Here is a 17,258-nt window from a genome sequence, read left to right on the forward strand (position 1 = left end):
ATAATAATAATAATAATAATAATAATAATAATAATAATAATAATAATAGTAATAATATTTGTGACGATTGATCCCGTATATTTTCCGATTTCGTTTATATTTATATAACTGTGATAAAATCATGTCATTAATAGATACTCAAAAAGCGTCTTTTTTAAATGCGCAATCGAAAAATAATAAATTTCTATTCATGTCAAGATAGCTGGGGCACCAATGGTATGTCAATACTATTCATTCTTTCTTTCCTTCTTTATAATAGCCCCACTCACATGTGCCCGATACACCATAATGGCTTGTATTTTATTTATATTATTCTATCTCATGACTGTAAAATAGTAACGCGTAATGATATCAGTTTCATAATTTTGACGACCGATAATCAAACGTTACATTTCACCAATAATAGATTGAAAAAATAAGAAGTTGACGTCTATCTATCATTTAAGTATTTTTGTAAATATCTATTAATCAAAGCTAAAGAAATCAGATCAATTGATGTGTAGAACTAAAAATATATTAAACTATTTGAGTTTTTGAATTCGAACTTTCTCAACGCGCACTCGCAAGTTCGTCGAGCGGTTGGGAGCACGTCCGGAATTCCAAAAGAGTAAGAGTGTAAGATTTATAAAAATAAATAAAAATAAATAAAATTCCCTTTATTCATCCCCGATGGGAAATTTGTCTTTAGGGTCTATTCCAAAGGAAGACTAGAATAACCCAGGCGTCAGCCGCAGAGCAGCGCCGCAAAGTGAGATAGGGTGAGGTGACTTACTCCAGACCACACAACGCAGCGGCAGGGTTATTGAACTCGGTACCTTTTGGGTAAGAAGCAAAGACCGTACCACTGAGCCACGCTGCCCCCTAATAATAGTACGCCAAAAAAGCAGGGTTCAATGGATGAATTCATTTTCAATGTACATCTTGTATTTTATATCCATTATTTCATCTAATGTATTTTTCTTCACCTGTAAGTACGAGTACTGGCACCTCACTTCCAGTTTAACTCATTGATTTGTTACTGCGGTGGTTGAACTGGTGTTATTACTGCATTCCTTTATCATGTCATAGATTACGAAGTGCAGACATGTGTGAGATATCCTCAAGATATCCGAAATCCTAATAACTGTGTGTATCTCTCTCTCTCTCTCTCTCTCTCTCTCTTTTTTTTTTTTCTCTCTCTCTCTCTTTCTCTTTCTCTCTCTCACTCTCTCTCTCGCTCTCTTTTTTTCTTCTTGTGTGTGTGTGCGCGTGTGTGTGTGTGTGTGTTTGAAATGGGATTATATTACACTTTCGGATTTTTTTGCTTTTCCGGGCACTTTGTCTCTTTTGCGATGAAAGTTACATCAAATGGAAAAAGATCAAACGCACTCACTGTATAAAAATTAATAATATTGTTAAAGTCATATTACCCCAACGGTATCTACAACTAGAGAAACATTTTAGTTGCAAAAGAAAGTGTGAACAAATGTGAATTAAATATTCACTGTTTATAAGAAATTTAAACACCCAAATGGATTTTTATTTTACTGGGGAATTCTAGACAATTCGGCAAAATAGGAATATACGATTATAGGAATTAAATCCACCAAAAATGTAGCGGGGAAACCCCAGAATTAAATTATACAACAGAGGCGGACGGGAATTTTCATTCGTGTCTCTTTTTAACAAGCTTATAGCAAAACTTATATGAACAATATAACCGTTCATTATTTCTTTTTATTTGTTATACATTGTGCCCCTTGCAATGCTATGGTTTCATCTTTGAAGGGACAGCGTGGTTCAGAGGTACGCCTTTTGCTTCGTACCCGAAAGGTACCGAGTTCGATCGTCCGCCGCTGCACTGTGTGGCCTTGAGTAAGTCACCTCGGCCTAGCTCAATTTGCGGCGCTGCGCTGCGGCTAACGCCTCGGTTATTTCAGTCATCCCTTTGAATAGACCATAGAGACTAATTTCCTGTATGGGATGAATAAAGGGAATTTTATTTATTGATTTATTTATTATATTTTATTTTATTAATGGGACAGCGTGGCTCAGCGGTATGGTCGTTGCTTCGTACCAGTCACCCCTTGGAATAGACCCTAGAGATAAATTTCCTGTATGGGATGAATAAAGGGAATTTTATTTATTTACTTATTTATTATATTTCATTTTATTCATTTAAGTGTCATAGGACTTTGAATTTTATACTATCAAACTATTTTCTAATAATGTGTTTACCTCATTGGAATACCAGTTGTTCTCTGAAACAAACCATTTTAAAAGATGGGTCAGAAAAAAAAGGTTTTAACCAAGTGGGTGTCATATTTCATTTTGTAATATGTGACCCTGCGCCTTAAAACGGTATTAAGTCGGGATTGTTAAGATGTTGAAAAATGAATTTATAGCCAGAAATATCAGACTTGTGTTGAGTTTGTATGTTTTATTGAGGAGAATGGATACCATATTTTAGGTTGCTAATGCCAACAGTTTATAATTTTGACCAGTTTAACATTTAATTCGGCTTTTAAGCATCTGGTTCTTTCCGACATAATACCGTTTTGAGACGATGGGTCACATATATAGCTTTAATCGTAATCATATCGAAATAACAAAACTAGAAAAAGCTACGGTCAAGGTTTTAGATAGAAATAATTCTTGATGCATTTAATTCAATATTGCTTTTTGGGATTCAAAGAAATTAAACATCAGCACAAATCTATTTCTATAGCTAACTTATCTAATTGTGATAGTTGGTTTGTTTTTGTTAGTCTCTTGGAGACCAACATTAAACAAATTAATACGAATTAATTTCAAAGTTAACCTGTTCACTGCCGTGATCTGGAAAAACACGTATTTCAAATTTTGCAAAAAAAAATTGGTCCTTCAAATATCGATTGCTTTTAATGACACTCATCTTGGCAAAAACTCGCAAACGTCACGAGGCCCCAGGTTTGATTTTTTTTTTTTTTTTGCAAGATGAGGGTCAATTAAATCGATCGATATTTGAATTGCGAGTTGTTTTTGTTTTGTTTTTTAAAACATATTTTTGGCCCCATTTGTTTTACTCTCTCCTTACCAGCCAGTTTTAGAATTTCCCCCGAAAATTCACTCCCACCCAGCACAAAAATAGACTTTTCTTACTCAAACAAACAAGTAACAAGTGCATTCTATACATAATGTTTTTTCGCAAAATGAGCTCTACAATACAGTGTTTAGTATTTATAGATGTAATCAAAGCATTTCTTGGCATTTTGTGATGTACAAGAGAAATCAGAATGAGAAAACTGTCGGTTGCATCGTAACGAATGTGACGATTTTCCCATGGTTGGTAAGGAGAGGGTTAATAAGAGTTTTTTTTTTTTTTTCCAGAGTACCGCTGGCAAATGGTTAAAGCTTTCCAATCGCCAATAAGAACTCGGGTATTGGGGAAACGGGGAAACGGTCAATACAGTGGTAGGTAGTGATTGGCTTGGAGCAACAACAAAGCAAAAAAAAATAGTTTCCTGTGGGAAATTGAGTGATTTCAGTCAACATGCCTTCAATGGAAGCAGTTCAAATGAGATAGAGAAACGGTATACGTATCAGTGAAAGAAGGTCAGAGCGGGTGATAAGAGGGAAGATTGATTCAAATCCGATGATGAATGGAGATAGTGAGGGGGGCGAAACCCAGGAAATAGAATAAAGTACACAATAATTAGGCTTGCTAGTATTCCAGTTAATTCACTCACTACGCTCAGGTTTCCAGTTAGCCATGCAAGGAAAAAAGATAGCAATTAAGGACATATACGACTTCTTTGATGACGGTTTCTGTTTTGTTTGGAAATAATCAGACTAATGTGGCTTTTTTTTTCTTTTTTTTTTTTTGGTATTTTAAAGACTGATTCCTTCTTCGTTTTTATTCTCTCAAGCTCTGTGGGCTAAATTAACAAAATTGAGTTTATCCCATGGTGTGTAAATTGAAGTTAGCGGTAACAAATGTGACCCCTCGTCTCAAAACGGTATTAAGTCGGGATGATTAAGATGCTGAAAATGGAATTTGTAGCCAGAAATATCATGCTTAAGTTGGGTTTATATGCGTTATAGGGGAGGAGGAATATCATGTCATGTTTTTGACCAGTTTAACTATAATTTGACTTTTTAGCAGCTGGTCCATCCCGACATAATACCGTTTTGAGACGAGGGTCACAAATGCTTTCTGAGATCTTAATACAAGGGATGCCAATTCTTCTGTTTTTCATGCTTTTTTCCCAAGGTTTTCAATCTGTAGTTCCAACCTCAGCAGCTAAAAAGGGCACTAATATAAGGTCCTTATACTCAAAACAGAAATATCTGGTCTTGTGGTATGCTAAACGCCTCCTGGCCGGAAGGTCTTGGGTTCGCGCGCAACTCTTATCGGCGCGCAGCAGTTATGTTGTTGGAAAATGGTTTTTACTCACGTGCTTTCACCGTACTCAGTTGTAAAACGAGTAACTGACCGTTAATAGCGTTGTCTCTGTCGAAAGAAAACTATAATATCGCCTAACAGGCGTACGTCCTGTCTCGTCCTACAAGTTAAGTGTTGCTGTTGACTAGGAACCCCTTGTAAATTGATTTGAGCACTTTTAGTGGATATTGCTCCAAATAAACGCTCAAGAATGAAATTAATAAAAGTATTAGAATTGATGCAATAAAGGCCACATACATTTCCAAAGGAAATGGGAAATGGAAGAGTTAAACTGTACAAGGTTCGTTTTTTGGGAAGATGTGATACTCTGCTCATTTTCAGGGTTAGTTCTTTTTTTCAAATATCATTTGGCGTCCTTGTAATAATATGTTACAAGTCTTTGTGCGGCTATGTGATCTAGTGGTATGACACTCGCTTTCGGATCGGAAGGTCCTGGGTTCGAGCCTCGCTCGACGCATAGTTAGTTAGTTGAGTCCTTGGAAAAGGCTCTTTACTCACATTTTCTCACCGTACTCAGGTGTAAAAATGAGTACCTGCCTTTGTCTCTGACGAAGAAAAAAATTATTATTGCCTAACAGGCGTCATACCTTGTTCTAAAAGGTACGTGTTGTTGTTGGTCAGGGACCCCTTGTAAAGCGCTTTGAGTACGTTTAGTGGATATTGCTCTATATAAAAGTTCAAATTGTGTGTGTGTGTGTGTGTGTGTGTGTGTGTGTGTGTTTGGGGGGGGTGGAGTTGTCTTACACGAGTACTATCAATAACATCTTATGACCAATCGTCTCAAAATGGTATCAGGCTGTAGTGAGTCGGGTTATTAAAATTCATTTTATAGATAGTTCGAAGTCGACGTCACTCGGTTCATTATTATTGTTTTTTGCCATCCGCGTTTATGAGTAATTCTCACTAAACTGTATTAACCAGACTATATACGTTTCAGGTTACACATCGGTTTGTGTGTTGGTCCGTTATACTTCCGGATGGCAATGTTGTGAGCTTCTTAGCCAAGCGCATACTATCTATACGATTTACCCATTTTATTAGCGGTAATAAAGCGCGGGTTTTGTTTCGTTGCAGAGATAACGAAATCACAATCGTTTGAGGGATAGAATAGAATATTTCTTGCACCCCATGCGTTTTTTGGAATCAGAACTTTGTTCCTTGTGCTCACTCACAAGCTCGGAATTTTAAAAAGGCGAGGGTGTACTAATCTTATTATAGTTCATATTTTCTATAGGCATTTCAATAGTAGACACCATAAGTAACCTAATTGACCGAATATATTTCAGTAACTCTGAAATGATTAACTTGCCTTGGGTAATCTGATAACAATATTCAAATATTGATGAGATCAGTATTTTTGACGGATGGAGCATTTCATCTTATTCAATTTACTTCGCTAAAAGTGAGTTAGTCTAGATATATATTTATTTTTATTTCGGATAGAAAGTCAACTTGCCAGTAACAAGTGGTTGATAAGATTAAATTTGTCTTTTTATCTGACGTGGTATGTTATGTATGTGAAAGCCTCCAGCGACACTTGTGTACTAAATTTATGACCCATCGATTCTAAACGGTATTATGCTGGGACGGTTTAGATGACTTCGTTTTAATGCTATGAGTTTTGGCAAAATACTCAAACATCCCTAAGACGGATATAATGTAACAACACACAAAACTATGTGTAACCTTGAACGTATGCAGACTGAAAGATATATATTTGGTGAGAACTAATCACCAAAATGGCTGTGTAAAACAAGAACAAAGAGCTGATGGACGTCAATTTCGTTCTTTCTATACCCGGTCTTTCTGCTCATTATCAATATAATTTCCGTTGTCAGTCAGAAAACCTATATAATCCTATTATAATATTATATCGAAGAAGGACACCCTCGAATGTATTATTATAAGATTTTGGACTGATATCTGAAATAACATTTACACGAGAGCAAAACGACGAGTTTACGAGGTGTTTTCTCAAGGTCAATAATTCTAGATTACGGTGGAAAATCTTATTACAATACCTCCTTAACAAAATAAGAAAATAAAGTGGTGAAATAAATTTGATAGAACACTATAATTTTTGCTTAGGTCTTCAATTGCTTGCCTACCAAAATACACCAAAAAATCGGTCAGATAGCACGCTTTATGAGACCCGTTGGTTTGCTTTTTTAAGGCCATTTTGTTTGGTTTGGTTGATATCAGCCACGGTCATCTAATTATCTAATGGTATCATTATTTTCATTATTTATCTTTTTAAAATTATAATATTATAAATTTGGAATAAAACTATTTTATAGTATTCGCAAGTGCCCACAGCATCAGACATAGAGTCATAGCTGGCAAGCAATAATATGTTTGGTAAAATGGTCACCGTCGAGATATTTTGAGATGAAACAGATAATCATATCATTGTTGTTTCATTGCCAATCATTTAGATGCTAGTCCCAATCATTTTGACGCGTTATAATCATATCAGCAAATGCATCTGTATGCCTTTTTTTTATTATAATAAGCTCAAATTCTTTTTTTTTTCGAAAGCTTTAAAATCAATTTTTAATTTTGGGCACCGATATTTTTCACTATTGTCCGCCTCCATTATCGTTTCTGCGTTCCATGCCAAGCCCTAATCTACTCGTATTATCTTCTTAAAGACAGAGGCTAAAGTTTGGCGACGAGTTGGACCTTCTTAGCCCCAGTCATTTGAAATCATTTCCACCATTACTGCGTTATTATTCCATGACAGATCCTACTTTATCTTCTTCTGAAAATCTAAATTCTACAGCACGTATCTATATCAATCTTATTTATGGGATCCATTGAGTCAATCTAGCATTGTGTCGGAATGTACTAGACGTGGAAGATTATAATTGAAGACACAAAATTCGTTCTCCGCCAATAATTTGAAAACGAATATTCTTCTAGTTGTTCTTGTTCTTCCTCTTCTTCTTGTTCTTCCTCTTGTTGTTGTTGTTCTTCTTCTTCTTCTTCTATTTCTTCTTCTTCTTCTTCTTCTTCTTCTTCTTCTTCTTCTTCTTCTTCTTCTTCTTCTCATTCGTCTGCTGCTGCTGTTGCTTCTCATCCTGCTGTTTCATCCTCCTCCTCCTCCTCCTCTGCGCCATGTTGTTTCCGCTCAGAACGGCCAGGATTGTTCATGACTCGGTAATGTCACGGTTTCTCCAAGCAGATGGCTCCTTTCCCCTTTAGTTCGTGGGAAAAGAAAACAAACTATGTTGCCTTTAATTGTGTTTGGACTATTGATTGTATATCAGAAGGAATTGAATTAGTGGTACGAGTGCTATGACTACATGTTGACAGTTGTGGAATGTTGTTTTTAAAATTTTAATTTCATAAGTGATAAGTTGACTTTTTCAAAACCTGCTAAGTTAATTATAATGAATTAATATACTCAAGCCATCTATTAGTACACCTTAGAATCACCAGGGAACATTTGAAGTTTCAAAATACTCAGGGTACTGTTCTATGAGACAAACAACACTGAAGGTTTCTATGAATAACGAAAATGCAACTTAGCAGGTTAGAAGTTAAGCTTAAAATCCAACTTCATGCAAAAAGATCAACCTCAAAATGATACCGTTTTGAGACTATTGGTCACAGTTTTGAATAGTAGAGAACTGATTTATTTTTCCAGATAGGAGTAGCTAGTCGGAGTCTTTGCCGCTCTTTCAAGTCAAGCGTTATAAATTGAGCGTTAACGTCCGCCGCCTTGCGTCCAATACATCATTAAGCTGGAAATTGACCGTAGTCACCACATGGTCATTAGGCACGTGATGGTATGAACTATACATCACTTAAACGTCACGGCCGATATGGCATATAATCCATTGATGCCAACCCATTTTATTATGAGAGACGATTTACTCTAATGACATCAATTAATTTATTGATTTATCTATCTTGTGGGAGGATAGATTAATGAAATCAAAAGGATTTTCAAAGGCTTTTTAAAGAGATGATAATATGAAAATTTGGAAAACATGGAAATTATGTGGTAGTTGTCTTGACTATTAATTGCAATAGCCAGTCAGCGTTTTCGTATTGTGATCTGGCATTAGGACACACGCACAAGCACACACACACACACACACACACACACACATATATACACAGCCATACATATACGCTCTCTCTCTCTCTCTCTCTCTCTCTCTCTCTCTCTCTCTCTCATCCAACCTCTCATTCTCTCTTTCTAAACTTCTTTCTTTCTGTCCCTCTATTTCTTTTTCTCTTTCTCTCTCTCTATTTCTCTACCTCTCTATTTTTCTCGCAAACTCTCTCTCTTTCTAAATCTTTCTCTCATCTATTATACACACACACACACTCTCTCTCTCTCTCTCTCTCTCTCTCTCTCAATCTCTCGTTCTCTATTTATTTTCTTTCTATCCCTCTAGTTATTTTTATTTCTCTTTCTGTCATCTATTACACACACACACACACACACAAATACATGCACACACACACAGACACATACACATTCTCTTTCTATCTATCTATCTATCTATCTATCTATTTATCTCTCCATCTATCTTTGTTATTTTTCTCTTTCTTACCCTTTCTCCCCTATATTTCAACCTCTACTCTTTGTTCTTTTTCCCTATTTATTTCCTCTCATTCATACGTTTTATAACTTTGTTTGTAAGGTTTCAATGAATTAACTCCATCCTTTTGCCATTAGAATTCCTTTTTATTATAACGTTCGAATCAATTACATTTCTTTCTACTATTTCCACTATTGATTTTTTCCCCCCAGATCTGTCTTCATCTACGTCTTAGAATTTTATTCACATGCCCTTGTGGTCAATATCTTCATCAGGGAGTAGAAAATTGCACTCCCAATCAGAAGACCGATTTTGAGCACCTCCCCCCCCCCCAACCCCCCTTTCCTTTTTTACCCTCTACTTTCGGTTTAATTTTAGTTCGAGTACTTTATTCTTAAACTTATATGGCTTTTTGCCCCATTTCCTTTTTTACCCTCTACTTTCAGTTGAATTTTTGTTCGAGTATTTTATTCTTAAACTTATATTATGGCATTTTGCACAGATTGTATTTTCTTTGATAATGTAATATTATTTAGCTGGCCAAGTGGAATAGTTAGTCCGGTAGGTTTGAGGAATTGAATCTGTAAATCGCCTCTATTGATGCTGCTATAGATAGAACGAAGTTGGCGTCACTCAGGTGGGTGTAAGTTTCTTAGCCAAGCGCGCAAAATTGTATCAATCAGACTATAAACGATTTAGGTTACACTAGTTCTGCGTGTTGGTAAGTTATATCCGGCTGGCGAATGTTGTGAGTATTTCAATTAAGCTCATAACATCAAAAAGGGATTAAGTCTCCCAAGTATTGGGTAACTTTGTGGTGTAATGGTGGCATGTCTGACCGGGAATCAGAAGGTCTGAGGTTCCGACCCCCAGTCCAGATAATTTAGGATTATAGTTTAGATATATGTTTCTTTCTGCTTTATCTGGCAGTGTTTGATAGAAACCTTCTCAGAATTTTATCTTCCCTGTCACCAATTCGTCTTGATGCCTCATTACACGCATTGAAGTGATACGAATTATAATGCCTTTGGTGTCAAATCAAATCAAGTAATTTCTTCGATATGAATCGAAGCATTTCCAGCAGCGTGAAACTTCATTTATATATTATAATATACGACAAAATATAATCCTGGACTCGATCTAATATGATTCTGTTTCACTCTCTTTATCTTGCGCTCTGTATCTTATCCTTTCTCTCTCTCTCTCTCTCTCTCTCTCTCTCTCTCTCTCTCTCTCTCTCTGACTCTCTCTCTCCCTCTCTGTCTCTCTCTCTCTCTCTCTCTCCCTCTCTGTCTGTCTCTCTCATATATATATATATATATATATATATATATATATATATATATATATATCGCCCTCTGTGTGTATGTCTGTGTGTGTGTGTGTTTGTGCGTGTGTGTACATATTTCGACCATTTTCTTCACTCTTTCTTAATTGTTTCTTTGTTGTTTAGTTTGTTGTCCATCCTTCATCTGAAATTACAAACAAAAATCATAATATAAAATAGCATTGACCCATGCTGGTTTTAAATATTGTCAAAACCAATAATCAACTATTTTCACCTTGAATCAAATAATGTAAACTTCATTTTTATTTTCTTCTGATCAAAAGAGATGAATTTTCTTTTAGAAAAGATTAATTTTTAGTCTAACCATAAAAATAACGGAACGAAAAATAACAAATAAGAAAAGGACGATAGAGCTCTAGAACTAATTAATAACTAAATATACTAAAATGTCATTTCTATTTCTATTTCTAGATGATGATAATTTATTATAAGTTTAATAAAAAGATATTTTCCCACACCATAAAAATAACTCTTAATAACCGCTAGTTGCAAAGTTTTAAGATAGAAAAAGAAAGAAGAAATACAGCAAAATGCATTCTGGAGGTTTCATTTATTTTCATATTTGTACTATCCAAAAAATGGAGGAAACCGTCAAAGTATCACGTTTAACCCTGTCCTTACCAGCCTTTTACTCACACAAAAATATATTTTTTATCACTCAAACACAATAGTAGTAAAGTTTTTGCGATACATAATTTCTTTAGCAAAGCATGCTCTTCAACACACTGTTCATTTTCTTTAAATTTCATGATGTACAAGAGAAATTTGAAAAAGGAAAATATTGGTTGTATAATAACGAATGTGACCACAATTTTCTTATAGTTGGTAAGGAGAGGGTTAAATCAATCCAGTGATCTGATATCTTATGTTTCTCTTTGAATGTGAGTATTTTGTTAACACAAATCAGTTCTGTGGTTTCACAATGTCAATACCACCCCATATTACTCAATCATTCAGTTCGAACCATGTTAAAACAGAATAGATTTTATACGGTATAAATTGTCCGTTAGGTGCAATTTATGAACTAGTATGTTCATTATATTTGACCCTTCGCCTCAAAATGGTATTAAGTCGGGATGGTTAAGATTTTGATAATTGAATTTGTGTTCAGAAATATCAGACTTGTGTTGAGTTTGTCAGTTTTATTGAGGAGAATGGATACCATATTTTACGGTGCTTATGCCAACAATTTATATTATTGACCAGTTTAACATTAAATTCGGCTTTAAAGCATCTGGTTCGTTCCATAATACCGTTTTGAGACGGTTGGTCACATATATACAACATTGAGGAGCACTTGGAAATACTACAAAGGCCGATAGAGATATACAACGAGATGCTCAACAATTGCCATTTTTGTGTACACCATCATACAGTTGTGGTCCATGCAATACATTGCGTGTTTTCTTAAATAAAATAATTCGAATTTTCAAAATGCGTTTTATCTATCTATAGAAAGAATCAATATCATCCTTCAATTTCATGTGTATATAATGTTTGTAAAAAGGAAGATGTACATGGGCCACACTTTTTACTATTCCGATTGCTGCTTTTTGGCGTAATAGAATTGTGATTTTTTTTTAAAAAAAAAAGCAATATATTGCATTGACAAAGTGATACTAAGCTGCAAGAAGCCATGGACTATAGATAGTTCGAAGTTGACATCACTCAGGCCTTTGTTATTGTTTTTTGCCATCCGCGTTTATGAGTAGATCTCACTAAATTGTATTAACCAGACTATAAACGATCATGACTACATACAGTTTTGTGTGTTGGCCAGTTATACTTCCGGATGGCAATGTTGTGAACTTCCTAGCCAAGTGCATACTATCTATATAAAGTAATCAACAAAAATGAACATATCAACTTTAAAAACCCAACAATATACCAAACACATAACGTTTTGGGCTCAAAACCCTTCTTCAACCAACAACAAAAAAACAATGACATACGTACATTACTAAAAAAATACCTGATCGACGACAGAGAAATTCTTTGCCGTCGATCTGTTTTTGTCAGTAATGTGTTTATGTTTTCATGTTTGTTTTGTTGGCTGAAAAAGGGGTTTGAGTCTGGAACGTCCCGTGTTTGATATTTTGTTCTTATTTGAAGCTGGTATATTCATTTTTGTTTATAGTAATTGCAATGGCACAACTTTGACACCACAACTATCTTGACTTTAAGTGGAATTTAAATCTTTATTTATGCACACAAAAAGGCAACCATTGAACACCTTTTTAAGATAGATACATAAATCTCTTGTTGAAAATGATCTTTCTTTCTTGAGTTATTCATTTTTCATTTTTTACAACCACATTGCGATGTATCCTGAAACACGTTTTAAAAAAAAAAAAAAAATTTCAACCTTCTCCTTCAGTGCTGAATAAACTGCCTATGTCATCTAAAATTTGATTTTTTTTTTTTTTTGGTGTGAACTTTTAAAATGTCACGATATTTATTTAAATATTATTCTTTTCATTGCAGATATTGCTGGCAATTACACTGGTATTGTTCATCGAAGTTAACGAAGACACCATGCGGACACTGAATTAATGAAATAAAATACTGTTACTTTATTTAATAACACTTCTGTTGCTTTGAACACGAATGATGCCTTCATTGTAGCAAGTTGTGTCGCATATTTCATATTTCGTGTAAATAAAGGCAGTCATGTCTCATTCTCACTACACCAAACAGTTTCTCCAAATAAACGATGACATTTGTTGCAAATTCAATCTAACACTACGTCGTAAGCTGAAATACAGCGAGGACGACCGATGGTATGGATACGATATCAGAGAGACTAAACATGACGCCTCACTGGGGATTGACGATTCAAACATATTCTACGATCACATGTCCCTTGACGCAAACATATCTTGGTCTGACGTCAAACGAATCACAACACATTACGTCAAAGATGCTACGATATTCTGTGACGTCAACAATGAGTCATATCCGGAAAATCTAACGGACGTGAATTTCTCGTTGATTACGGAGGAGGAATATTTGAGGTCTATTCTAGGAGATAGGTATTTCAGCATGACGGCTGTCGTCATCTTGACAATCATCTATTCCGTGATTTTCCTCACAGGAGTACTTGGAAATCTGTGTACTTGTATCGTGATAGTCAACAATAGATTTTTACACACAGCCACAAATTACTATCTGTTTAGTCTCGCAATATCGGATGTAATGACTCTTCTACTGGGTAAGTTGAATACACGTTTGGTCTTGTTTTTTTTTTTTGTTTTTGTTTTTTTGAATAATTTAGCACAATCCATGTCTTCATTTTCGTTATGATTATGGTTAAAAATTGCAGTCAGAATCTACTCGTAGCATGGATTCGTTTTTTTTTATTATTTTATTTTGGAAATTTAGGTCATGGCGTTAATTGAAAGTCATGAGACCACAGAACCGGAGATTTTCCACCCGGGTTCCTTTAGAGCTAAACGAAGAGTATTACTAATAGCTTCCCACTGTTGGGTGTGAGCCTGGACAGATTCAAAGTATTTCCATCAGATGTAACAGGTCAGTCTGTCCAATCGTTGCCTCGTGGCCATCAGACAAAAGCTCCATTTAACACGGGATCGAGATTGTCCACTTGACTGTGAGTTAAGAACCCTAAATTAGTCAAATAGGCTGTGTTAAAATCTAGGCACGTCCAAACGAATAATTGAAAAAAATCCAACTTCGGCTTCGACAATGCGCCATAATATAAAGTGTGTATATTTATCCATCTAGCTTTTTTTCTTGGAGGTAAAGCAAAGAAACAGAATTGTATGTGTTTCGAATGCATCTTTCACTTGATGATCAATATGATTTTATCTTTCAAAAAGTACTTAAATCTTATTACTTGTGAGAGAATTATAGCTGCCCAATGCCAGTGGTCCCATTGGATTACAACCTTTGTCATAGCCTGACAATACTTTAATAAATAAACCTCACAAGGCGAAGATCACCAGAAGAAATTGAAAGTGAATTGCTGTTAGTTGCGTTCAAGGAAAAAAGGTGATACTTCTAATTGGTTCAGTTATTAAATACAACTCACTTTTCACTTTCTTTAGTGGTCGTTGCCTTTTTCACGTGATTTAATATCAGTTTCAGCAGCCTATGAGTCGACAACAGGCTGTGAGTGAATAGAGATTCCGCGCGGTATAGCTAGATATCTACATTGTAAACTCTAATTTAGTTAAAACAGGAGCGCAAGAGCTCACATGGTAACGTGTTCGATATCTCATACATGGCAGAAAATGACACTCCATCTTTGTTTTTGTTTTAAAGGGTTTTACGGCGCTTGCAACACATTTAGGTTATAACAGCGCCAGTAAAAAGGAAGAAAATGGGAAAGTAAAACGTTCTAGAATTACAATTAAACACCCAAAAAAAGTAAGACATAGGGGAACTGGGAACAAATAGGGATCAGATGTAGATTCCAAGAGCATCAGCGCCAGAAAACAGATATAGGTGGATAGAAGACACAGTAAGTACCTCCCTGCCCACTTTGGGAAGACACTCCATCTTTGATTGCGCAAGAAGAATAAATATAAATGAATATAGCCAATGTAATAAAATTGGAGTTTTCATATTATATGCAATGAGCTCGAATTAACATTGATTTCTAATGAAACAGTTTTTATTACCCGCCTCAGGCTATAAAATACAAATTGGTGATTTTGCTTAGTGAGGAGATAATACGAATGGGTTTGTTTTATTTTTGTTTTGTTTTTAAAATAAAAAAAAAAAAATAAATAAAATAAAATAAAATTCCCTTTATTCATCCCCAAGGGGAAATTTGTCTTTAGGGTCTATTCCAAGTGAAGAGTGGAATAACCCAGGCGTCAGCCGCAGAGCAGCGCCGCAAAGTGAGCTAGGGCGAGGTGACTTGCGCAAGGCCACACAACGCAACGGCGGGTGATTGAACTCGGTACCTTTCGGGTAGGAAGCAAAGACCGTACCGCTGAGTCACGCTGCTCCTATGATATTTGATGTATTTTGGAGTTGCTCTCTAAAGAAAGAGAAATATACTGTCATTTCAAATAATATTTTCATTTTGTGGACTACAAGAACAATATGAACCTCTGAGTAAAAAGAACAATATTGCGTTATTTTGTGGTCATGAAATAGCTCACTTTCTTTGAACATTGTGTCTGACATCTTTTGACATTGGACATTAATTCTGTTTGGTGAATTATTTATATTCCTTTCATGAATCTAACTATAAGCCGCGAAAGTCGTGATTTTTTATGAACTTTGTGGCATAGGTACTGACCTGGATGTCCCTGGTTCGAGTCCCGCTGGCAGGGAGGGGCACACATTTTGAGTCCTCGGGATAAGGGATCAGTTTTCATATACGCTCACTTTACATTTATGCAAACTGTTATCTAGTAGGTAACAACAAGAGATGAAGTGAGTAGGAAAGTGCCAGAAGACAATAGAGAATAAACAATTTTCGCGCGGTGATGGGGGTTTGAACCCGCGACCTTACTGGTGCGACAACTCCGCCTGGCCGGTGAGAGCGTGACTCTACCGTGTGAGCTATCCACGATACCACAATCTAGTAGGTAACATCGTTGTCTCCCACTAAAAATCAAATTTATAGAAACCTATCAGACGTTATTCATGTCTCCTCCTACATGCCAAAAAGATGTAGAATTCTTTGAGGACATCTAGTGACCATTGCACTACATAGAAGCTAATTTTTTTCATGTTTATTTAATAACAGTAGTATTATCTTGTCTCCTAATTAATTATGAGTTCGTTTTCTCTTAGCATTAGGAGGCTGAAATCTGTTGTTCATATTCTACCCATTTTTTCACCTGTAAAGAAAAACAACCCATGCTATTATTTTGTTCATATTTCTAATTAACACGTTTGTAAAATAATGAAACCGATATTAATCTTTCTGATCCCTAAATGATTCTCTCTCTCTCTTTCTCTCTCTCTCTCTCTCTCTCTCTCTCTCTCTCTCTCTCTCTCTCGGTTGTTTCTCTATTTCTGTCCTTCAAAGACGCATTATTGGACAATTACCTGGACAATTTCGATATCCAAATTATCGATACAAATATTAATAACTAACCGCTCTTAATTTGAAGAAAAATGACATGACGGAAGGGAAAAAATAACATTTGACTTTTGATTTTATAAAATGTATTTGTTTTTCGTTTTCCATTTTTACAATTTTAAGTTTAGGTTATTTTTAACAACATAAAAATAAAACAACAATGCGTCATTGCTTTACAATCAAATCATTTGCCTCAGAATGACGTGTACTTATTTGTAGTTATGATAAGCCATATTTTAGGGGATCCTTATTGTTATGAAAATTGAGCTTTACGTAAATTGAGCTTTTATATAGCGCAATACCCACTAAATGTTCTCAAAACGCTTTACAAGGGGTCCCTGACTAACAGCAACACGTAACATGTAGAACGAAGATGACCGCCATGTACTGATTTTTTCACCTGAGTACGGTGAGAGAATGTGAGTAAATATCCTTTTTCCAAGGACTCAACTTTGCGCCTAGTGAGGCTCGACCCCAGGTCGGACCTTCTGATCCGAAAGCGAGTGTCATAACACTAGACCACATAATCGCACAATACTCTCAATCAATTCAAAATAGTGTCCATTATTACAACAATGTTAACCAAGCCCATTATAGGGAACAAGAGCCGTGACATCAAACCCTCCATAATTTATTTGGTTCCTGGATCCTTGGAAATGTTAAGTACCCAGTCCTTCCGAGTATTATCTATAGATAACCTAATTCCTTATGGGCTCATTGTTGATATGGACATCTCAAAAATGACGCAAAATATTGTCAGACCTGCATATATGTACACGTCGCTTTTACCTATTTTAATTGCTAACTGGATACTCTATGATAAGGTATGATTTATATTGGCAAATCCCTAAGAATAAAAAAAAAACA

The 17,258-nt window shown here is 35.5% G+C and overlaps 1 protein-coding gene across 1 annotated transcript in view; it reads left to right on the forward strand.

The window, feature by feature from the left end:
* The window catches only part of LOC144967134 (neuromedin U receptor homolog nmur-2-like), a gene marked incomplete in the record, with an annotated part of 255,708 nt that overhangs the window by 152,599 nt on the left and 85,851 nt on the right, over positions 1 to 17,258 (forward strand). The window contains 1 exon segment of the mRNA XM_078903999.1: positions 12,975 to 13,538. Within this exon segment, the coding sequence (XP_078760125.1) occupies positions 12,998 to 13,538 (541 nt within the window).

This window comes from Berghia stephanieae, chromosome 3 (assembly GCF_034508935.2).
Source record: "Berghia stephanieae isolate SIO BIC M18660-M18661 chromosome 3, UCSD_Bste_1.3, whole genome shotgun sequence".
NCBI classification, from domain to species: Eukaryota; Metazoa; Mollusca; class Gastropoda; order Nudibranchia; family Aeolidiidae; genus Berghia; species Berghia stephanieae.